The 24,821-nt window shown below is 36.9% G+C and overlaps 2 protein-coding genes across 4 annotated transcripts; both read left to right on the top strand.

Moving 5' to 3' along the window:
- Positions 1–468: 468 nt before the first annotated feature.
- On the top strand, positions 469–3,304 carry LOC112702811 (pentatricopeptide repeat-containing protein At1g19720-like). The gene has a single exon (XM_025753991.3). It carries the CDS (start codon positions 469–471, stop codon positions 3,160–3,162), a length of 2,694 nt encoding a protein of 897 aa, XP_025609776.1. The 3' UTR covers positions 3,163–3,304.
- Positions 3,305–3,440: 136 nt separating this feature from the next.
- On the top strand, positions 3,441–10,577 carry LOC112702810 (jacalin-related lectin 3). 3 transcript variants are annotated; one of them, XM_072199295.1, is made up of 9 exons: positions 3,441–3,881; positions 3,974–4,098; positions 5,310–5,446; positions 7,125–7,337; positions 8,081–8,626; positions 8,715–8,942; positions 9,038–9,364; positions 9,495–9,716; positions 10,147–10,577. In XM_072199295.1, the coding sequence occupies exons 3-9, from the start codon at positions 5,432–5,434 to the stop codon at positions 10,438–10,440; spliced, it is 1,845 nt and encodes a 614-aa protein (XP_072055396.1). In that variant the 5' UTR covers positions 3,441–3,881; positions 3,974–4,098; positions 5,310–5,431; the 3' UTR covers positions 10,441–10,577. The 3 variants fall into 3 exon arrangements, with proteins under 3 accessions (XP_072055396.1, XP_072055395.1, XP_072055397.1); XM_072199294.1 differs by having other exon boundaries at positions 3,759–3,881; positions 3,971–4,098; XM_072199296.1 differs by lacking the exons at positions 3,441–3,881; positions 3,974–4,098; positions 5,310–5,446 and adding an exon at positions 6,879–7,018.
- The last annotated feature ends 14,244 nt before the right edge of the window (positions 10,578–24,821 follow it).

Genomic DNA, 24,821 nt, shown 5'->3' with positions numbered 1-24,821 from the left:
ATATCAGAAATTTAAAAATAAAAGTTAAATTAAATCATATTTATAACTTTAACAATGACGAAAGGATTATGTTAGGTAATTAATAATTTTTTTAAACAATGTAAACAATCATTAATTAAATTAAAACATATTATATATATAATTATCTGTCTAAATCTTAATATTAGAATAACTATCTGCACACTTAATAAAATAAACATCCAATATATCCATTATTCATATTATTTAGTATTTTCATCGTATTCTTATACTTTTTCATAACTAAATTTTCAATGGAAATATCTCATACTCAACAAGTAACAGAATGAGTTAGTGAGTGACAAGACATGTAGATTTCCATGTCCAGCACCTTATCACCGGAAACACCACCAATACACACATTCCTCATCTTCCCCAAACTTATGCAAAACCCAACTACATAACAGAATTCCCAAAAAAAGAAAAGGAAAAAACAAAGAAGTGAGATCAATGGAGAGGAATCTTATTATCATACCCAATAGACCAAGTGGACTTTCACTCCCTTCGTATCATTACAGTGCCACCCAGTTCGAGTTCCACAGAAAAACAAGGTTCCATGCAAGTTCCAACCTTGTTTCTGTCACAAAAGACTCACACCCAAAATCAATTGAAGCCCAATTGAACCAGCTATGCATCAATGGTCCCTTAACTGATGCTGTAGCAATTCTTGACTCACTGGCTCGGCAAGGTTCCAAGGTGAGACCGATCACGTACGTTAACCTTCTACAGTCCTGCATTGACAGGGATTGCATATGGGTCGGTAGGGAATTGCATGCTAGGATAGGAATTGTGACAAATTTGGACCCTTTTGTGGAGACCAAGCTGGTGAGCATGTATGCGAAATGTGGGTTTTTGGAGGAGGCACGTAAGGTGTTCGATGAAATGCGTGAGAGGAACTTGTTCACTTGGTCTGCTATGATTGGTGCGTGCTTGAGAGAGTGTGATTGGGAGGAAGTTGTGGGGCTGTTCTATGACATGTTGCAAGATGGGTTCTTGCCGGATGAGTTTCTGATACCAAAGATTCTACAGGCATGTGGGAAGTGTAGGGATTTCGAGACTGTGAGGCTGATACATTCGATTGTGATCCGGCATGGGATGCAGTGCGCTCTGCGAGTGAGCAATTCAATTCTTGCCGTGTATGCAAAGTGTGGGGAGATGAGTTATGCAAAGAAGTTCTTCGGGAGTTTGGACAAGAGGAACAGCGTGACCTGGAATGCAATCATAACAGGGTGTTGCCAGAATGGTGAGATTGAGCAAGCTAGGAAATATTTTAATGCAATGCAGGAAGAAGGGGTTGAACCTTGTTTGCTAACTTGGAACATAATGATTGCCAGTTATATTCAGTTAGGACATTGTGATATTGCAAGGGATTTAATGAGGAGGATGGAAACTTTTGGGATTTCTCCTGATGTGTATACTTGGACTTCCATGATTTCTGGGTTTACTCAAAAGGGTTTTATACATCAAGCTTTTGATATATTGAGGGAGATGCTTTTATCAGGTGTGGAGCCCAATGGTATTACAATTGCCAGTGCTGTTTCGGCATGTGCATCTGTAAAATCACTATATGCAGGATCAGAAATCCATTCTCTTGCTATGAAGTTGGGTTTGGGTGATGATCTGGTAGTTGGTAATTCACTGATTGACATGTATTCCAAGTGTGGTAATCTGGAAGCTGCTCAGCGAGTTTTCGATATGATGTTAGAGAGAGATGTTTATTCTTGGAATTCAATTATTGGAGGATATTGCCAAGCTGGTTTCTGTGGCAAAGCCCATGATTTGTTTATGAAAATGCAGGAATCTGATTCACCTCCTAATGTTGTTACATGGAATATAATGATCACAGGATATATGCAAAATGATGATGAGGATCGGGCCTTGGATCTTTTACAAAGGATTGAGAAAGATGGGAAAGTTAAACGAAATGCAGCATCATGGAATGCGATAATTTCTGGATACCTGCAAAAAGGACTACTGGACAAGGGTTTGCAGATATTTCGGCAGATGCAGTCTTACCACACTTCTCCGAACACAGTTTCAATGCTAAGTATTCTTCCTGCTTGTGCAAATTTAGTGGCCGCAAACAAAGTGAAAGAAATCCACTGTTGCGCAGTGCGTAGAAATTTCATATCTGAAGCATATGTATCAAATATATTCATTGACACTTATGCTAAGTCAGGAAACATGATGTATGCAAGAAAAATATTTGATGGATTGTCATCAAAAGATATAATCAGTTGGAATACTCTGATTGCAGGTTATGTTTTACATGGCCAGTCAGAGTTTGCTCTTGATCTTTATGGTCAGATGAGGAGGGAAGGACTTGAACCGAGTAGAGGTACTTTTGCAAGTATTATCTTAGCTTATAGTGATGTTGGAATGTTAGATGAGGGGAAGCATACTTTCTCCAGCATCAGTGAAGCATATCAGATTAGGCCGAGTCTGGAGCATTATTATGCAATGGTCTATTTGCTTGGTCGTTCAGGTAAACTTGCTGAAGCACTGGAGTTTATCGAAAACATGCCCATTGAGCCTACTTCCACCATATGGGCTGCCTTGTTTGCTGCCAGCAGGTGTCACCGAAATTTTGGATTGGCTATCCTTGCCGGAGAACGCATGCTTGAGTTGGAACCTGGAAATAATTTAACTCAGCTTTTACTTTCTCAGGCATATTACCTATGTGGGAAGTCTTGGGAATCCCCAAAACTTACAAGGTTGGAGAAAGAAAAGGCTGTAAAGATACCGCTTGGGCAGTGCTGGATTGAAAGGAAAAACATGGTTCATACTTTTGTAGTTGGTTATCAGTCTAAGACATACTTGGACAAGCTACGCTCTTGGCTAAAACGGGTAGCGGTAAATGTCAACGCTTCCATTTCTGGCAATTTGCCTTCCATTGAGGAAGAAGATGAGGAACATGGTAGCATTGTACATAGTGAAAAACTTGCATTTGCATTTGCTTTACTAGACTCTCATCATGAAGGACCTCAAGTTTTACGAATAGTAAAAAATTTGAGAATGTGTAGAGAATGCCATGACACTGCCAAGAATTTATCGTTGGCATATGGATGTGAAATATACTTAAGTGATTCAAATTGCTTACACCATTTTAAAGGTGGCTACTGTTCTTGTCAGGATTATTGGTAGAGGGAAAAGATGTGAGAGAGAATCTATTTTTTATGTGAATAGATTACATAAAAATTTATGAAATTCTATCATATGTATAGTTGTTCTTGTATGTTGGTTTCTGAACAAATCTACTTTATGAAAATAAACCTTTAACACACAAGTTTTTGGCTTCGCTTTTTACATTGTTTACATATTAAACTGTATCCAACTCCATTTGGTTATTGTACAGGCAGATTAATATATTATGATACTTTCTGGATGGAAGATTTGAATGTTTGATAGATAGATTGTACAGACACGGCATATGGTTTATAGATATCCATTAGTTTGATAGACAGATTGTAAAACCTTTCTACTTTGAAGATATCCATTAGTTTGATGATATCCACTACGTAAAACTTTTGAAGCTTAGCCTTAAACCCATGGATAGCCTAATATGTCTACTTTGAATCAATCTAATCCTTAACTGATCAAGGCAGATGATTAATTAATCAGAGCCAACGTTTGGTTTACACAATGATGCTCTACACAAGAGTAATCATCAGCAGACACAAGTTCTGTTTTCTACATTCAATCATAAAGGGCCACTTGAGTTGAGTTGTTCTTTTTAAATGGTTGTTTGATACTATGATGATTATAGTGACAAGAGCAACACCCCTTCTGGTTTTATTCTCAAATTGAGGAAGCACATTTGGACTTGGAGGCTTGGAGATGTTAGGAAGCTTGGCTACGATAGGGTATTACCCCTACCTTTTTGTTCCCCTATTATTTTATAGAAATTTATTATATATTTTATAATTTGATTTTTGTTTTCTTTAAACTGCAGCAGATTATTCTCTTTCAATTTGGATTGAGGAAGAGTGCAAACTATGTTATATTTGATCTCTATGCTGACGGGAATATCCTCCTTACAGATGCTAACTTTATGGTCCTGACTCTCCTGAGATCTCACAGGTTAGATCTTGTGCTCGTCATTAATATCATATCGTTCCTTCCCCACGATATGTATACTATGAACTATGAGGCATTAATTATTAGTACACAAAACAATGATAACAAATGCCTGTACTTTGTATTTTTTTTACTAGCTTAACTGTGATAGGAGTTTGTGATAAAAGAATGTGTTGAGACAGCAAATTGGAATAGTTGTAGAGGATATGGAAACTGTTATAAGATGTTAATTTCTTACATAACACATACGTAGGATTGTCCATTTTCTTGTGCTTTATTCTGAATGTTATGGAAGACCAGGCTTATGTCCTGGTTTCACAAGAATCTTCCAACTTCTATTTTCATTTTTCTTGGATTCACTTTTATTCATTAATCTTTTAATAATACAAGTTCCTCATGATCAACCTAGGAAAAATATTTTTGCAAAATAAAATATGCTATTCCAAAATTCTCAAATTAAGTTTATAGTTTAGGTCCGAAATTCTGCTTATAAGTTGAGTTTTAGGATTCATATTTACGTAAGTTTCAAGACTTTAAGTGGACTGCTACGTTTGATAAATTTGTTCTGCATTTTGCATACTCTATTTGACACATGATTTGATTCTTCTCTTTCTTTTGTTTGATACTCTATAGGCCATAACATAAAGAACTTAGCATAAAATAAATTACTCTCTTGTTGGAAGGACGAATCAATAACATTCTTCAAGATATCTGAAATAGCAAATATCAGAAAGTTATTTTACATAACAAAATCCATGTTTGGCACAAGTTTTCAGTTTTTAAGAGAAGGGACACTTACTATTATAAACCCAGACAAACTAATGAAAGTAAAATCTAGGTGGTACCAAGAAAAAAATTTTAAGAGTCTGTGTAACTTTAATGAAAAATCTACATAGAAATTAAATAATCATAAATGGATAGGTAGCAATATGTCCTAAGTAGCCAATCAATGAAAATCCCTCCATCTTGTACCATCTATTCTTTCTCCGTTTGATTTCACCTCAAAATTTGATTTTTCTTTTTCTTTTTTTTTTTTCAGCAGATTCCAAGCAACAGTAAAAAGAAATTAGACAGCAAAAGGAAAATTTTACTTTATGTTGGGATTGCAATTGCTAATTTAAAGTGATGCTACTACTATCTTAGGATAAAGTTAAAAATAAAGCATTATAATTTCTAAATTATAAACCTTCAGTTTCGGGTATGCATTTTTTTAGCTCTAGATGGATGGCATAGGGCTTGGAAATAGAAGAGGAGTTGGACAGTTAAAGATGCTGTTAACTTGTATGATGAAAGGGTTGCTTGTACTGATGATACTCCTTCATTGAAGAAAATTCAGATGGAAGTCTCATTGGTATGTTAGAATTTATGTAAAACTCTTCATGTTCTTAGATTAAAATTTATCTCTATACTTGAATAATAGCTAATTGCTATCTAGATGATTTCTTAACTTTTCTTAGATTATGGTCTAACAGCAATTTTAGTTGGTTTTTTCACTCTCTGAGTGGAATGAATTATTTTATTTTATTGCAGCTTCTGCTCGATATGTTCAACCCATGTTGCAGATATCATGAACATTAGAAATATATAGAACACTCCATGATCTTGTCTGATTTTTTATTCTTTCGAGATCACAGATAAGTTTGTTCAAAATAGGGTACTGTCAAAAACAGTAAATGATGTTGTTTTTGGTGTTGCTATGATAGAAGCATACCCAAGCAGTGGGATTAATAGGAATTTTTTTTTTTTGATAAATATTGTAAACTTGTTATTGACATTGTTAATTTAATTAAATATTTTATTTTTGTTAGAATTAATTTAAATATATGTATATTATGTACAAGTGATAATAATTGTTGGTAAAAATAATTTTAAAATTTATAAAAATATAGATTGTTATCTCTCATGTAGCAGTGAGTAGAACTAAGAAAAGTTTTAAAGTTTTAGGGGCAACAAAATGACAACTATAAGCAAATAATATGACAATTTTAAAATTAATTTTAGTGACCATACAAATCACTGAGAGTAATAGTCTCTAAAAGTTATAATTTTTTTTTGCAGCCACTAAAAGGAGTTTTATCGGTGAATGTTATAATGGTCACTAAAACCCTTTAGCCGTGAAGCATATGCTAGCCAATATATCATTATCCGTAAAAGGTTGGGAGGTTTTAAGTCATAATCTTTTAGGTATTAGAAAGTGATTGGGACTAAAGGGCACCAAAATGAAGTATTGATGATTGATTATGTGATATAGGAAAGGGGGTATCTGTAATAAAAGAAGTGAATAGTGATGTTGTAATCACTCAAGTTCTTGAACTTTAACAGGTTTCCATCAGTTTGGTCAATATTAATCATGAATGAAGGTACCAGATTCTTCTATTAATAATAAGCAGCATATTATGGCTGAAAAAAGTTTCACAACTAACATAAAGTGGGGTTGAATATGCAATTATCATACATAACAGAAACAGAGAAAGCTGTACCGTTCCATTCACAGATGTGGTAGAATATGCAATTATCACGCTTTTTCAGTGGTAAATCTTTTCCTTTTCTCTCAATCATATGATTCTTAGTATGGGGAATAATATTGTGGAAAGAAAATGTTTCCCCAGAAAAAAAAAAAAGTTCATTTGCAACTTTCTCTGATTGATTTCAAAGAGTGTGATTTCTATTGGGGGGACCTGATTCCCTGCCTTTCAACCCCTTCCCTCCATGGTGGAACCAGAATAGCTTCTTCCACATAGATCCTCATCTATATTAATTTTCTAAACATAGTCCTGTCCCACAATCAGACACTTCCCGCGGCCATAAATTGATCTTGTTCCTTCCCGTTGCTACCCAAATAAACAATATCACTTCCATTGTGGTGTTTCCAAGCTCCATACTTTGTTATATTAGTTTCTTCTAACACAAGTAGAAGAAGATGGTAGTACATGCTTGAAGCATATGTTATCTCAAAGATTTTATTCAACAACTTTGTCTTTGCCACCTCTTGTTAACAACTTGGAATTACATGATGTTTTTGGGTGCAGAATTTTGATGATTCGGTGAAGAAACCTGCATCACATGGGCCATGGGGAGGAAGCGGAGGATCACATTGGGATGATGGGGTGTACTCTGGTGTAAGGCAACTGGTGATAGCTCATGGGACAGGAATTGACTCCATTCAGATTGAATATGACAAAAAAGGGTCCTCTATCTGGTCACAGAAGCACGGTGGAAGTGGCGGCCACAAAACTGATAGGGTAAAGGTTTCATATCCTTAGCTAGTTAATCTTGTGATATAGTGTGTTAATTTCAACTTGTTTTTTACCATAAAAGAAAAGTTTAAATTTGATGCTGCAAAACGTTTTATACGTCTTTTAATCACATCCGTTCTTTTCGAACGACCATTCATGCAGTCAATGTTAAAAGTAGTTACTTTTGCTGACGTGGCACTATGTGATTGGATACACGAATAAAACTATTTTACACTAATCTTTATATGGTTTTTATCCAATTACATCAATTCTTTTAGATGACCCATTCACGAGTTTGATGTAAAAAGTAGTTGATTTTGCTGACGTAACTTTACGTGATTGGATGCACGTGTAAAACTCTTTTACATTGACCCATTGTTACACTATCGTTGAATCACATTTGTTTTTTTAAATGATCATTTACGCGATTAATATAAAAGGTAATTATTTTGTTGATGTTGTGTTACATAATTGGATGTATGTATAAAATTGCTTCGGTGCATCAAAATTATAATTTTCTTAAATTGAAAATATAATTTCTTTTCCGAAAAACACTGAACAGATTAACTTCGGACAAAAATCAAATTTCAAAACAAAAATCAAGTAGGAAAATCGTGTTCCTTTTTGTCTGAATTTATCTTTTCAAGCCAATTCAGAAACACAAGCACCTATAATTTGCCACATTGGGCAATGGACATTATGGTTGTATGGTAAACTTAAGCATACTACTATCTACAAACTTGTCACAGGTGAAGCTTGATTACCCTGATGAGTTCTTAACTTCAGTTCATGGATATTATGGTAGCTTAAACCAATGGGGGCCAAACTTTGTTCGGTCACTAAGTTTCGTGAGTAACAAGAAATCTTATGGACCATTTGGTGTTGAACAAGGGACACACTTTTCAGTGTCAGCGAGTGGGACCAAGATTGTTGGGTTCCATGGCAAGTGTGATTGGTACCTAGATGCCATTGGAGTATATATGAAGCCCTTGAAGCAACCTTCCAAACTTCTTGTTCAGCCACAGAACCAGATTGCTAGTACTAATAATTTTGGTGGTTTTTCTGTGATACAAGGAAGTGTGGGTGAAACCTATGATATTGTTCTTGCTGTAAGGCAGAAGGACAATTTCGGTATGCTTCAGTCGAACAATGTCCCAAGGAAGATTTCTCACATCAAAGAATCCAAAAATACAGAACACAAAGAAAAGGTACAAGAGCCTGAGTCTCAAACTAATAATGTTCCTGGGAAGATTTCGCACATCAAAGAATACAACAATATAGAACAGAAAGAAAAGGTATGAGAGCATGAATCAATAATCTCTTTGGTGTTTTGGCTTCTGCACACAACTAAACCTTAGAGGTTAGAATATGTCTTTGTTTCAGACAGCACAATTGGAGAAGTTGCCTCCAAAGGTCGCAGGCGTGGTCAAATACAAGGCATGTGGTGGCACTGGTGGAATTCTTTTCGACGACGGATGCTATACTGGAATCAGGCAAATCAACTTGTCGCGTAACGTTGGAATTGTATGGATTAGAGTTTTGTATGATTATGAAGGAGAGTCCATTTGGGGATACAAACAAGGTGGGACAGGAGGATTCAAAACAGATAAGGTGAATGTCAAGTTTACATGCAAATCAAGCTTTATTTAGTAATATAGGGAAACCAGATTTGATTTGTTAAGTGATTCTTGTACATCATTTTGCAGATAGTATTTGATTTCCCTTATGAAGCGCTGACACATATATCTGGTTACTATGGACCTATGATGTACATGGGACCTATTGTTATAAAATCGCTTACTTTCCACACAAGTAAGAGGAAGTATGGTCCATTTGGGGATGAACAAGGAACTTATTTCACCACAAAGGAGAAAGAAGGTAAAGTGCTTGGCATTCATGGGAGAAAAGGTCTATTCCTAGATGCTATTGGTGTTCATGTAGCCGAAGGGAAAGTTATCGTGCCAGCGGCAACACCTCCCAGAGAGATCACAGCTACCAAATTGATGCTAGCTAAACCAGGAGCAGCAGAAGAGGTATATATCCCTCATTCATTTACACAATACTTTTTTTATAAATAACCTTTTTGAAGATATTCCATGCATTTAAGAATTTTGTTATCTATTTTTATTGCTTACCCCATTTAATTTGCCCCTTCTTTCCAAGGTTTCTTGTGGCGTAATCAAAGAACCAGCTCCGTGTGGACCAGGCCCGTGGGGTGGAGATGGAGGTCGACCTTGGGACGATGGCGTCTTTTCGGCCATCAAGCAGATTTATCTGACAAAAGACAAAGAAGGCATTTGCTCTATTCAAATTGAATATGACAGAAATAAGCAATCTGTATGGTCTGTAAAACATGGTGGCAATGGAGGAGACACCATGCACAGGGTATGTTTTGTAGCTTCCACTTTCTTCATGCATGGTTCACTTCTTCCTTTCCTTTCCTTAGAACACTCCTCTTAATTGTGAAGATTAGATTTGATATTAAATTATGGGTTAGTTGCACTTTACCCTTCTTAACTTTACACCATGTACAAATCAATCCCTGAACTTCTCTAAATGTGCGTTCTACCCAAAAATACCCAAGCAAAGGTTTACAAATACCTTTGTTCACAAAATTCTAAAAACTAAAATCACTAAAAGTGAAAACAGAAAATGAAAACTTAAACCAAACGCACCCTTAAGAGTCGGCTTGCACATTTCTAAAGTTTAGGGGGCTAAAGTGCACATGGTGTAAAATTTAGAAGGAGTTGATCCTGAAATATGCTTTCAGTACAAAATGAACTTGATCATTCTTCTATTCTAATTGTGATTGTAGATAAAACTGGAGTATCCACATGAAGTCCTTAGTTGTATATCTGGCTACTATGGATCAATCACTAAGGATGAGAAGCATATAATTATCAAATCACTGACTTTCACTACCAGCAGAGGGCAATATGGTCCATATGGTGAAGAAGTAGGGAAATTCTTCACCTCAACCACTACAGAGGGCAAGGTGGTTGGTCTTCATGGGAGGAGCAGCTTTTACTTGGATGCCATTGGGGTCCATATGCAACACTGGCTTGGACATCAAAAAGCTTCAAGGTCCTCACTCTTTAAGCTATTTTGATCATGTGTTCTTGAGCAATGATGCACTAATTTCGTATTTGGAGAAGTGTTTAAGGGGTTTCAATTTTTTTAGTAATAATAACACTTGAAGAATAATCATGTGATCAGATTTTAACATGATTATTTGAGTTCTGTGTATGTCTAATAATTTAGTATTTTATAAAAATATATAATGAGTATTAGAGACGGAAGTGAGCTAAGTTAAATTTGACCAAATTTAAGTTATGCTCACAAAAATTGAGTTTGGTTTATTAACAATTTGACTTAATTTTAAAATTCAAGCTCAATTCACTAAAGGTCTTTAGTTAGTGCAACGTGATCCTTTTAAATATTATGAATCCTATTCATAAATATTAACTACCTCTTTATACGGTCCAAAAGAATAAAAGATCAGCCTACGAGATTATAAACTTTTGTCGATAACCAACTTGGGTTGGTCGAGTGGTCAACTCACTCGTCTGCTTAAATAAGTGTCAGGAGTTCAAATCCCGTCTTGTGCATGCAGCAATCCATTGGCCAGCGGCAAACTCTTAAGTGGAGTTTAGATCTGCGACGAATTAGTCTTTAACATGTCAGGTTGGTGGATACCGTTTGAGTAAACCAAAAAAAAATAAAAAAATAAACATTTGTCGATTAATTTGCTAAATGCTAACAAATCAAGTTCAAACAAATTCACTCCCTCATTTCCTACCTTGGTCAATATGTATAGAAGAAATTTTATATTTAGATATTTTGATACATCAAAAACCAAATTGAACTAGGCTACCATAATCATATTGTTACATATTGATAGACTAAGACATCAAGTTGAGGCTTTAGAGAATTTCTTAAACGCTTTTTTTTATACAACTTTCAAATTATGTTATTAATGTCTAAGTTTAAACTAGGGATTAACATTTCAGTAAACTCTCATTTTTCTCTTGATAAAAGTTGTCGAGGACAAATTGTCTTTGTTGGAAAAGACAATTTGGTTATCAATTTATAATGGTCAAACTGAAAATACTCAATCAATAGACTAAAAAACTGATTTAAAAAATATATATAAAAAAAATCAGGACTCTCAGGTTAATAATTAATGATATACTTATGATTTTAATACACTCGTAAAATACTTTACGCAATCTTTTTCTATAATTATTTATATAATCAATATAAAAATAAATTATTTTTATTATATAATATTACGTAATTAAAATATAAATATAAAATTATTTTACACTATAAGAATGAATTAACACTATTAAGACTTTAGAGTATACACTCTTAGTTGATGATAAAAGTAGAGTAAAATTTAAATAGAAAAGTATGAGAAGCCAATGGAATATTTGTACAATATGTATAATTGAGGTTTATGGAGTATTAGAGATATAATCATTAGTGTTACTTTTTTTATTAGCTGAAACTTTTGGGATAAGTGGTATTATGACATAGTATTAAAACAATAGATCTGAAAGGTAAAAGTTCAATCTTTGGTGAACTCTAAAATCAGTTTAATCTTTTAGGAAAATGTTTATTATCTCTAGTGTTCGGATGGTTATTCTAGATAATATATCATTTTATAACTCAATAATCCATTGTATACATTATACAAATAATCCATTATCTCCCTAGCTGGATCCAATTTAAATTTATCCAAACTAAACATATCGATTTTTCTTTCTTATTGTATTTGTATGCATCCAAATAATTTTTCTGGGAAGCACGTAGCAGTGACGTGCCAAAACCAGTCGGTCTAATGATGCCACCATTTGTTTCTTCGTTCAGATGTCATATTGATATTTGCATTACCTGCTACTAATTTTTCTTGTCCGTGGTGCCAAGTGCCAACATTTTTCAGCTATTCAACGACGTGGAATTTACAAATATAAGGCACATACAAAACAGGTCATGTTTCCAAATACTCTGGTAGAGGCAAGAGAGATTTTTTTTTATTATTTCTATATGTTTTCTTTTTTTTTCTTTTTGAAAAAAAAAAAAAACTTGATTATATAATAAAAAAATTGCCCATGCTGATCCTCATATATGAGCTCAATTGCTTCAAAATATATATTTTCTTAAATCTCACACTTGAAACAATCGAAAATTTTAAAAAGACAACATATACAGAAAATGAATCCAATATAAGAAATTGAAAAACGGGCCTGCTACACATACAAGCCTACAAACATATAAGTTGGCCCAGCCCAAAGAAAAATCACGCGCACCAAAAGAGATAATATGGCGCGTCAAAGTCACGCGCTCAACACTCAAACGGTTACGTATGGCAGACTCTTCCACTTCTTCCACTTCTTCCATTTCTCAAGGCACTTCGAAAACAAGGAAACCCTCCCATTTTCGAGCGAAAATCAAAGTTCAAAATATACAAATCGTTCTTCGAAACCTCCATCAAAACACCATCAAACTCTCCGTGAAGAATCTGAACAGAAAACAAAGCAACAATACTCAACGTAAGTTCATTAAGATTCCTGTATATTTTACTTTTCTTCTACGTCGTTCTTCTAGGGTTTACTATTATTCTTGCTTCTTTGTTACAATGTTCTAAGTTCTACGTCGTTCTTCTAAGTTCTACGTCGTTCTACGTTGTTGTTCTAAGTTCTCCTGTTATTGTTGTTGATTTTTTGGGGTTTATTCCGTAGATTCGGGGGTGTATACTGCTTAACCTTGTAATGTGGCTTGATATTGAAGCATGGTTGAGTGATCTGACTAATATCTATACGCATGTATCTGAATAATATCTATGGGTGTATCTCACTGTTATCAATGGGTGTATCTTGCTGATATCTTTGGGTGTATCTGAATCATATATATGGGTGTATCTTACTGTTATCAATGGGTGTATCTTATTGTTATTAATGGGTGTATCTGACTCATATATATATGGGTGTATCTTACTGTTATCTTTGGGTGTATTGTTCGTTTCAGAGAAAATGGCAGCAAGAAACCAAACAAAAGACCTTAAGTGTGCCACACATCTCCTGAGTGATAAGTTCAGAAACATGACTGAGGAGAAGAAGGCAATTGTGAGGGATCTTGGATTCGGTGGGTTGATGCACATCCCACCACTAAGGGTGGATCACCAACTCTTAAGGGAGCTGGCAAACAACTTCAAACTTGGGGAGAACAGACTGAAGACAGGATATGGTTCTTTCCAAATAACACCAAGAAAAATAGGTCATGCACTTGGCATCAATGCAACAGGTAACTAGCTTAAAATTATAGGTGTATATTAAGTTGTTGCTTGGGTCTATATAAGTTGATGCTTGGGTGTTTTTGAACCGACTTGGATACTTTGTTGTCTTCCTTTTTGTTGGAGATCTATTTCCTGAGAAAGTTGAGTATAAGAAACTTTCTGATGATGACAAAATAATTTATAGAAGATTCCAGGGTAAGACCCTCAAAAGTCTTACTGATGAAATGATGGAAATCGGCGTTGGCAACGAAGAGGAACGCCTGATGTTCAAGAGGATATTCATCCTCTACATACAGATGGCGTTCCTTTTGCCAACGACGATAAACAAAATATCGCCCGTGCACCTGGCCCCAATTTTTAAGATGGACGGCATATCAGAGAGAAACTGGGGGGGGGCATGTTTTGACCTTCATGGTCAAGGGCATCACAGACTACCAGGAGAAGAAGAAGAAATCAATTAATGGCTGCCTCTTCGCCCTCATGATAATCTACTTTCATCTTTCAAAAAACGAAGGCAAAAACAGGACTCAAAGACCACCAAAGCCCTGGATTGCCAACTGGACTAAGGAGCAGTTGGTGGAAAGAATGTCTGCAGAAAGACAGGAAATTTTGGTAAGTAAACATAATAAGTTGGGTGTATTTTATTTACCTGAATGCTGCTAACTAAAATATCTCATGTTTCAGGGGATTCTGAAGATCGCAGAGACAAGAGAAAAAATGAAAAAAAAAGAAAAAAAAGAAAAAAAAGAAATAAAAAAAAACAAAAAAAGGAAGGCGAGTCCAACTTCGTCTTCGGAGACAGAAACTACTGACAGTGACACTTCTACCTTTGAGTCTGAGGCTCAAGAAGACTCAGAGGATTCAGGAAGAAAACACCCCAGCAAAAAGGGGAAAAAGTAAGAACCATACTTGGGTGTAATTTCTTTTTCGAGTTGGGTGTATTTTGTTTGATCACGTTGGGTGTATGTAGTTTATTAAGCAGCGTGTGTTTCGTTTGCTGCGTTGGGTGTATATTTAATATTCAGTTGGGTGTATCTTGTGAATTCATTTGGGTGTATTTTTAGTATGTTCTAAATGATGATTGTTTGCCTTCCAGAATGGACTCCAGAAAAAGAAAGCAGAGGCAAGAGGATTCAGATTCTGATTCAGAATCTGAATCTGAACCAAGTGACGAGTAATGTCCTGAAATTATTACTCCTTTCTTTTGGCTTCATTATAAAGATTTCGTGTATTAATTGAAGTGTCTATTATTAACTTATAGGAGTGAAGAATCATCACCTGCGGAGAAGGAGAAGAAAAAGAAAAAAACAAAAACAACACCAAAAGAGTAAGCACTTCTTTCATTAATATTCTGTGATAAAATTAATTTTTTATTTCTGATTGGTATTCTTTTTTTCCACCCAGAACACAACAAGAAAAGAAAAAAGTTGTTGTGGAGGATTCACCTCCTGAAGAAGATCAATACTTTGACGGGTACAGTACCTCGTAAGCTATATTACGGTCTATCATCGTAATTATTTTTGTTAACATCTTATTTTATGAATGTAGTGAGAGATATGAAATATCAAGTGACGAAATCGATGAATGGCTAAGGGGAAACGTTGATAAATCTGCTGCGGAGGGGTATGTCTTGCGGGGCTGTGTATTTGAGATTTTTGTGTGTTTTGTTTGCTAATAATTGTATCTTGTTTCGCAGGGAGAACCTAGCTGACCTGCGATCGACAGAAGGTCGCTATGTGTCCTCTGAAACGTAAGAACCTTTATTATTTAATAAAATCTTGTTATCATGATTTGGATGTATTTTCTGAAAACATTTGGGTTTATTTTGTGGATCAAGTTGGGTGTATGTTGTTTACTAGGGATATTTCGTTTGTTTTGTTGGGTGTATATTGTCCATTCGGTTGGTTGTATCTTGTGCATTCATTTGGGTGTATTTTATACCTGTATCTTATTTTGTCTGAATAACATGAAATCTGTTTAGACTACCGGCTGTGAACTTGGGAAGTGATGATCCTTCCTCTCAAGGACGCACAGAACAGAGTAGCGTAAACCAGCCATCACAGAGCATGTAATTTCTCTTTCAAATAATCGTTACTTTTGTTCTTCTATTACCTTCTACTTCTAATTCTGTATATATATTTTTTTAGAAAAAAAAGCCCTTTATTATTTTATTCAAGAAAAAAAAGGCAGCAAAAAAAAGCAAAAACTGCAACTATGTAAGTTCTCAAAAAACAAAGCCTGTCTTCTTTTTGAATTGTTCGGGTGTATTTTTGACCTTTTTTGGGTTATTTTAGGTTGAGTCCGACTGACTCGAATATGATGGTTGTGAGGGAACAAACACCGTCGGAAGCGCTTACAATGTGAGTTTTCCAAGAATATTTCAACCTTATAACCTTATTATTTTCAAAGGCGTTGTTAACCTTTCATTTTTCTTCTTGTTTAGAGTCCCGATCCAGGTTTTTGTGCCGGCATCCCAAACAACCCCTGAGACAGATTTCGAACCAACCCCTATGCTACGGATTGAAAGGACTACAGAAAAGTAAGAAATAGTATTGGGTGTATATTTGTTTAGGGTTTGGGTGTATATTTGCATACAGTTTGGGTGTATATTGTTCCTGATCAATTTTTTCTTTACGCCATGATTAATTTTGTGTTACTGTGCAGCACTCCTGAATCCCCCAAGAAACTTCAAGAAACCACACCCACGCTTCCCCCAGCTCCAACTAAAATGTAAGTTCATCAGACTAAAATCAATCTTTGCTTATCATCTGTATATTATTATTCTTACTCTTATTCTTATACATCATGACACAGTCATCCAGCCGCAGAAGACGCTGCTGCCCTGTTGATGATGGCACGGACAGCAACCTATGTTCCTAAAACAGATTCAGGGATGCCATCATTCAGCCTTGGACTGACTGATTCAAGCCAAGAGGGGGCGTCAACGCAGGAGACAGAAAGGGAAAAATCTCCAGAAACTGCAAGTATGCTAGAACAATTAGACACTTTGGTCCAAAAATTAGCAAGCAATGCAGCGAAGGGAACAAACGAAAGTCCACAAATTCAGAGGGAGACTGGGGGAGAAAGTTCTGCAAAGTTTGAAACTCCAGGGGGAATAAATCAAATTACAGATGATATGAAACAAAAGTGCTACATTTGGGGGACGAGACTGAAGGAAGACGCAAATGGCAATACTGACGAGTATGAGGAGATTTGCAATCTGATTGGCAAAGGAGAATACATTTTGATCAGATCGCACCTTGCATCCCTCCAGGCAAAAAGTGATATAGAATCTCAGGTAATATTAGACTAACATTTATGTTTTTACACCAAAGTAAACTGCAATGTTTATTAATGTAAAATTGATTTCGGCATATATTTCTAGATTGTATCTGCCATCTGCCTCATCCTAAACCAGAAAAATGAAAAGAGGTTTCAGGAACAAATATACTGTCTCCCCCCCGATATTGTGGTAAGTGTTACTTTTACGAACTTTGGGTGTATTTTCTGCATTGATTTGGGTGTATTTTTTTGGTTCGATTGGGTGTAAGTTGTGTATTTTCAGTATTTCATTTCTTGTTTCGCAATTCTTGCAGAGCATGGCACTTTCGGATCACCCAAAGGGGGAATTCATATCCCCGAAAACGGAAAAAGAATTCAGGGTGGAAGCCTACCCGAGTTTCATTCACTTCATAGATAGAAAAAAATTAAGTTCGCATCTATATGTAAGTTTTTGTTTGCTAAATTTGTTAGTACGCTTATTTATTTAATTATATGCCAAATAAAATAACACACTGTTGAAATGTGGCAATCCTTCAGATTTTTGCTCCTGTTTGCCACTCGTGACATTGGTGGTTATGGCTAATAAATACAACAAAGCGGAAAATGTCAAATACTTGACCCGCTACACAAAAAAGCTCCAAGCGATGAGAGAAAGGACATTAATAAATTCACTGTAAGTTGCCTCTGTCTTCTTTACTTTAATAGATAGGTCTATTTCGAAGGTTGTGTTGGGTGTATATTTCATATTCAGTTGGGTGTATCCTGTGCATTCATTCGGGTGTATTACTGATTTGTTTTGGTATTTAAGGGATATGTATTTTCAAGATTGATAACATATGCCGGCGGAAAACCTCTGGAGAAAGGCGAGAAGGAAAAGGAAATTAAAGCATCATATGTTAAAATATCAGGGCAAAAAACAAGGTATAAATTTGTGAGTCTGAACATTAAACTTTCCTAAATGAGATTTGTAATTTATTTTCTTCGTTTTCAGCTATGACTGCGCTATCTACGTTATGAAGTGGCTTGAGTTAATTGAGCCGGAAAACATCAAAAAGGGGAAGTATGAATGGGATAATTGGCCACAGGTAACTGTCTTTAGAACTATATAACTCTGTATTACTTTACTGAATTAATATTGCTGTTTAAACAGAATATACTTTTTAATTGTAGGAGGAGGTGGACCACTATAGAGTGGAGTATGCTTCCCGGATACTATTCAGTGAGATGAATAAACAGAGAGATCGGGCAATTAAAGAGAGTAGTGCTATAAGGCTGTCGAAGCCATCCTCTGTATTATTGAGTCCGTTTTGTCAGATTAATTCTGCTGATATAGAAACTGGGTAATCCAACTGCTGCGTAGTTTGTAATTTAAACAAATGATGTAAATATTTGCCAATTATCAACAACTTCTATTCCATGTATATTTTTTTCCCATAGTTAAACTATCTGTGCTGGTAAACTGTCTGTGATGTATTTAAAAACTGTATTACAGGTGGTGAACGCAAATTATAAACTGTTACACCCAACGCAAGTCTAATAATACACCAAAGATTGCGTAAACTATACACCCAACTGTCTGCGCTGTACTCAAAATGTATGAATTACATGTACTAAAATATGAAGAAAAACATCAAATAAAATATACACCCATAACCTGCGAATTTTTACAGCTTTTGTTCTATATGTATCTATATATGTGTCTATATGTAAATTGTGAATTAACAAAAATACACCCAAAAGAAACAGAGCTTTTACACCCATATTCTATAAAACTATACACCCAAAGAGCTATCCCCTGCCGCTGGTACCCTGAGCTGATAATTCATAACGTGTCCTTGATATTGGTTGGAATTTGAATGCGCCGCTGATGCAGCATCAAACACGTTTATCTGAATATAACACTCACACATTAGCTAAACTATTAACGACAAAAATAAACTCAATTGCCACAAATTTAAAGAATATTTCCTTGTACCTCGCTTAAAATTTTCGTCTTCTTCTTCTTTGTGGCGTTTGCAATCTGTTTCTCTAGCTTTGAATCTAGCCTGTTTTTTGGACGTCCTCTTGTTCGAATCCTTGGCGGGCTTTGAAGCTCGTTAACGGATTCCAAGTTGGCGTCTTCGTGGGATAAAGAAGATCTCCCCTTCCTTTTGGCTTTTAATGCTTCCATCTCGGCCATGACGTTATCGTACGTACGGTGTAGAATTGCAGTCAACTCCTCCGATTCGGAGGCAAATTCGCAAATATTTTGCGAACGAAAAACCAATTGGTCGAACCTCTTGCTTCTTGGCTCCATTAGTGGCTCGTCGTGGCTGCTCTTGATGTGTGTGTGTCGCCTCTTTACCTTCTTGCTCCATCGTTCCAGTATATATCTAGGGGACACTTGGCTTACTTGTTCGAAGCTTAACACGCTTAGTGCGTGACGGCACAGTATCCCTCTCGACTCGAATAATAAGCATTGGCATTTTACCTCGGCTGCGACTGAGTCGTAGGTAACAGCGAACTTGTTGAATATTGAGCTGGAAACTTGTTCTCCGACTTCGTATATTGAATAGCCTAGAGCGGAATTCTTTAATCTGGTGATGCAATTCGCCTTTCCTCTGAATTGCGCTTGGACTTCCCTAAACTTTGCATGAGTGTACGCATCTTGAAACTGAGCTTCAATGGAGGATTTGGTTGCACACGGTATGACCGTATGAAAATCTGCAGCGTCTGATTCTCTCTCTGCTTGCTCCCTGCTTCCGAGGCAATTATCGTATTGTTTGACGAACTGAATAAGCGAGCTGTTCCGGGTGATGTACTTGTTAAAAAATGAATGCATGCTCTCGCTCCTTTGTGTGCTTCTCATCCCTGCCCAGAAGTGGTGATCCAGATAGATAGGAACCCATATGTGACGGTCTTCGTACAGATCTGCATAAAACACCCAAACACAAACTGTAAAATACACCCGAGAGAACATACAATTTACACCTCTGCTGCAGATTTTAAAAACACATTACCTGAAAGCCACTTGTTGTCCGCAAGACCAAAATTTAGCAGAAAATCGTTCCAATTCCTATCGAATGAGTCTTTGCTATGAGAGTTCCAAACAACATGGCTCATTTCTTGTTCGATCTCCGCATGTCCCTTGTACCCGTTTAATTTGCTTGGAATCTTCTTCATGATGTGCCAAATACACCAGCGGTGAACTGTTGTTGGCATACAGGCCTCTAAAGTCCTTTTCATTGATGCGCACTGATCGGTGAGAAACCCTTTCGGAGCGTTTCCTCCCATGCAACGAAGCTAGCATTGAAATAACCATTTGAATGATTCAATTTCTTCGTTCTTCATCAAAGAGCATCCGAGAAGTGTTGACTGACCGTGGTGATTCACCCCGACAAAAGAACCACAGACCAAATTATACCTGAAACAAATTACCATGGTCCAGAATGCAAAATCATTAGGTACACCCTAACAAATGCTTCGAATACACCCAATGAAACAGCCAATATACACCTCTGCTGCGGATTCGTAAAAATAAATTAATTTAGCATCATAAACAGGGACAATTTGTTACCTGTTTGTATTGTAGGTGGTGTCGAATGAAATAACGTCTCCGAAATACTCAAAGGCGGCTCTGCTTCTGGCATCGGCCCAAAAAGCCAGCTTAATCGATTGATCCTCCTCAAGTTCGAGCTCAAAAAAGAAATTCGGATTCTTCTCTTTCATTCTTAAGAAATATTTCCCAAATTCCTTTGCATCTTCTTGTTCAGAAACATTCCGCACTTCCCTGGTAATGTAATTCCTCACGTCCTTTTCGATAAAGTTTAACTCGCGGTGACCCCCGGCAGCAGCAACAAATGATTGGTAGGTTTTGCTTGGTCTGATACCATCCTCCTCGTTATTCTCTATCGTACGACGAATGGACATGCTTAGTTCCCTGTGCTGTTTGAGCATCTCTGCTTTGCTTGGACAGCAGGGGTGTGAATGATCCAGCACAACCTTTGAAATGATCCAAGCACCGACATCCTTCAATGTGTGTATATAAATTCTTGCAGGACAGTTTAGACCGGCTGTCGGATTGGTCTTCTCGGTCGGAGATATTTTAGATTTTCATTTTCCCTCTCTGCTACATGTAATCAGTTGATTCTTAATCTCGTTTCCCTTCCTATTTGTGCACCGAACTCTTGTAGAGAAACCTGCAGCCTTGGCGTAGTCCCTGTAAAATTTTCCAGCATCTTCAAGGGTGGTAAAGGTCATTCCGACCTTCGGAATAAGCTCGTCATCAACAACCGAGAGAGGCTGCACAATACACCGTGTCAGACTGTAAATACACCCATAGATATGATTCAAATACACCCAATTATGTCTAATATGATACACTCGAGCCGCAACAACTCAACTACAGAATGACCTTTAAAGCCATAAACTGTAAATACTCAGGCTGCAGAATACACCATGTCAAAAACTAAAAACACACCCAATCGTGTCTGATATAATACACCTGAACAACAACAACTCAATTAAAATAACAAAAAACCAGTAAAGTGTAGATACACCCACACTTCTAGCTAAAATACACCCAAAGAAGAATTGATCTACACCCGAGCGTCTGCTATAAATTCCAGGTAATTAGTCACAACTAATACATTGAATGGACAGATTCATGTTAACGTGTTACTTTCACAGTCAATGTTCAGCAATTTTTTAACTACACAATGCTATACCAATTACTGAAAGAAAAATCATACTAATCTTATGTAAATCAAACCTCAGGAAATTCGTTAAATTCAAACTCATAATCCACTTCGCCTGGATTCAGCTGACAATCAGAGGTTGAATGATCCATTATCTTCAAAACGAGTTCAAACTTTGATTTCAGAAAACAACAAATCAAAATAGAAAACGAAGGTCGAGTTGCAGAGAGAGAAAAAGGTAACGTAAACGAAGAACATACCAGTGAGAAAAGGACAGCAAAGGTAACGTAGTCCCTTCTTCTCCATCGTTCTTTTGCTGTCCTTTTCTCACTGGTATGTTCTTCGTTTACGTTACCTTTTTCTCTCTCTGCAACTCGACCTTCGTTTTCTATTTTGATTTGTTGTTTTCTGAAATCAAAGTTTGAACTCGTTTTGAAGATAATGGATCATTCAACCTCTGATTGTCAGCTGAATCCAGGCGAAGTGGATTATGAGTTTGAATTTAACGAATTTCCTGAGGTTTGATTTACATAAGATTAGTATGATTTTTCTTTCAGTAATTGGTATAGCATTGTGTAGTTAAAAAATTGCTGAACATTGACTGTGAAAGTAACACGTTAACATGAATCTGTCCATTCAATGTATTAGTTGTGACTAATTACCTGGAATTTATAGCAGACGCTCGGGTGTAGATCAATTCTTCTTTGGGTGTATTTTAGCTAGAAGTGTGGGTGTATCTACACTTTACTGGTTTTTTGTTATTTTAATTGAGTTGTTGTTGTTCAGGTGTATTATATCAGACACGATTGGGTGTGTTTTTAGTTTTTGACATGGTGTATTCTGCAGCCTGAGTATTTACAGTTTATGGCTTTAAAGGTCATTCTGTAGTTGAGTTGTTGCGGCTCGAGTGTATCATATTAGACATAATTGGGTGTATTTGAATCATATCTATGGGTGTATTTACAGTCTGACACGGTGTATTGTGCAGCCTCTCTCGGTTGTTGATGACGAGCTTATTCCGAAGGTCGGAATGACCTTTACCACCCTTGAAGATGCTGGAAAATTTTACAGGGACTACGCCAAGGCTGCAGGTTTCTCTACAAGAGTTCGGTGCACAAATAGGAAGGGAAACGAGATTAAGAATCAACTGATTACATGTAGCAGAGAGGGAAAATGAAAATCTAAAATATCTCCGACCGAGAAGACCAATCCGACAGCCGGTCTAAACTGTCCTGCAAGAATTTATATACACACATTGAAGGATGTCGGTGCTTGGATCATTTCAAAGGTTGTGCTGGATCATTCACACCCCTGCTGTCCAAGCAAAGCAGAGATGCTCAAACAGCACAGGGAACTAAGCATGTCCATTCGTCGTACGATAGAGAATAACGAGGAGGATGGTATCAGACCAAGCAAAACCTACCAATCATTTGTTGCTGCTGCCGGGGGTCACCGCGAGTTAAACTTTATCGAAAAGGACGTGAGGAATTACATTACCAGGGAAGTGCGGAATGTTTCTGAACAAGAAGATGCAAAGGAATTTGGGAAATATTTCTTAAGAATGAAAGAGAAGAATCCGAATTTCTTTTTTGAGCTCGAACTTGAGGAGGATCAATCGATTAAGCTGGCTTTTTGGGCCGATGCCAGAAGCAGAGCCGCCTTTGAGTATTTCGGAGACGTTATTTCATTCGACACCACCTACAATACAAACAGGTAACAAATTGTCCCTGTTTATGATGCTAAATTAATTTATTTTTACGAATCCGCAGCAGAGGTGTATATTGGCTGTTTCATTGGGTGTATTCGAAGCATTTGTTAGGGTGTACCTAATGATTTTGCATTCTGGACCATGGTAATTTGTTTCAGGTATAATTTGGTCTGTGGTTCTTTTGTCGGGGTGAATCACCACGGTCAGTCAACACTTCTCGGATGCTCTTTGATGAAGAACGAAGAAATTGAATCATTCAAATGGTTATTTCAATGCTAGCTTCGTTGCATGGGAGGAAACGCTCCGAAAGGGTTTCTCACCGATCAGTGCGCATCAATGAAAAGGACTTTAGAGGCCTGTATGCCAACAACAGTTCACCGCTGGTGTATTTGGCACATCATGAAGAAGATTCCAAGCAAATTAAACGGGTACAAGGGACATGCGGAGATCGAACAAGAAATGAGCCATGTTGTTTGGAACTCTCATAGCAAAGACTCATTCGATAGGAATTGGAACGATTTTCTGCTAAATTTTGGTCTTGCGGACAACAAGTGGCTTTCAGGTAATGTGTTTTTAAAATCTGCAGCAGAGGTGTAAATTGTATGTTCTCTCGGGTGTATTTTACAGTTTGTGTTTGGGTGTTTTATGCAGATCTGTACGAAGACCGTCACATATGGGTTCCTATCTATCTGGATCACCACTTCTGGGCAGGGATGAGAAGCACACAAAGGAGCGAGAGCATGCATTCATTTTTTAACAAGTACATCACCCGGAACAGCTCGCTTATTCAGTTCGTCAAACAATACGATAATTGCCTCGGAAGCAGGGAGCAAGCAGAGAGAGAATCAGACGCTGCAGATTTTCATACGGTCATACCGTGTGCAACCAAATCCTCCATTGAAGCTCAGTTTCAAGATGCGTACACTCATGCAAAGTTTAGGGAAGTCCAAGCGCAATTCAGAGGAAAGGCGAATTGCATCACCAGATTAAAGAATTCCGCTCTAGGCTATTCAATATACGAAGTCGGAGAACAAGTTTCCAGCTCAATATTCAACAAGTTCGCTGTTACCTACGACTCAGTCGCAGCCGAGGTAAAATGCCAATGCTTATTATTCGAGTCGAGAGGGATACTGTGCCGTCACGCACTAAGCGTGTTAAGCTTCGAACAAGTAAGCCAAGTGTCCCCTAGATATATACTGGAACGATGGAGCAAGAAGGTAAAGAGGCGACACACACACATCAAGAGCAGCCACGACGAGCCACTAATGGAGCCAAGAAGCAAGAGGTTCGACCAATTGGTTTTTCGTTCGCAAAATATTTGCGAATTTGCCTCCGAATCAGAGGAGCTGACTGCAATTCTACACCGTACGTACGATAACGTCATGGCCGAGATGGAAGCATTAAAAGCCAAAAGGAAGGGGAGATCTTCTTTATCCCACGAAGACGCCAACTTGGAATCCGTTAACGAGCTTCAAAGCCCGCCAAGGATTCGAACAAGAGGACGTCCAAAAAACAGGCTAGGTTCA

This window comes from Arachis hypogaea, chromosome 7, assembly GCF_003086295.3.
Source record: "Arachis hypogaea cultivar Tifrunner chromosome 7, arahy.Tifrunner.gnm2.J5K5, whole genome shotgun sequence".
NCBI lineage: Eukaryota > Viridiplantae > Streptophyta > Magnoliopsida > Fabales > Fabaceae > Arachis > Arachis hypogaea.
The sequence above is the reverse complement of the archived record's forward strand: the minus strand, read 5'-3'. Positions and strand labels throughout refer to the sequence as shown.

Excerpts from the sequence above, each read along its gene's own strand:
- LOC112702811 (XM_025753991.3), top strand. The coding sequence starts at position 469 with ATGGAGAGGAATCTTATTATCATACCCAATAGACCAAGTGGACTTTCA.
- LOC112702810 (XM_072199295.1), top strand. Across the intron at positions 7,338-8,080 it reads GCGGCCACAAAACTGATAGG|GTGAAGCTTGATTACCCTGA; the intron begins GTAAAGGTTTCA and ends AACTTGTCACAG. Across the intron at positions 9,717-10,146 it reads GAGGAGACACCATGCACAGG|ATAAAACTGGAGTATCCACA; the intron begins GTATGTTTTGTA and ends TTGTGATTGTAG.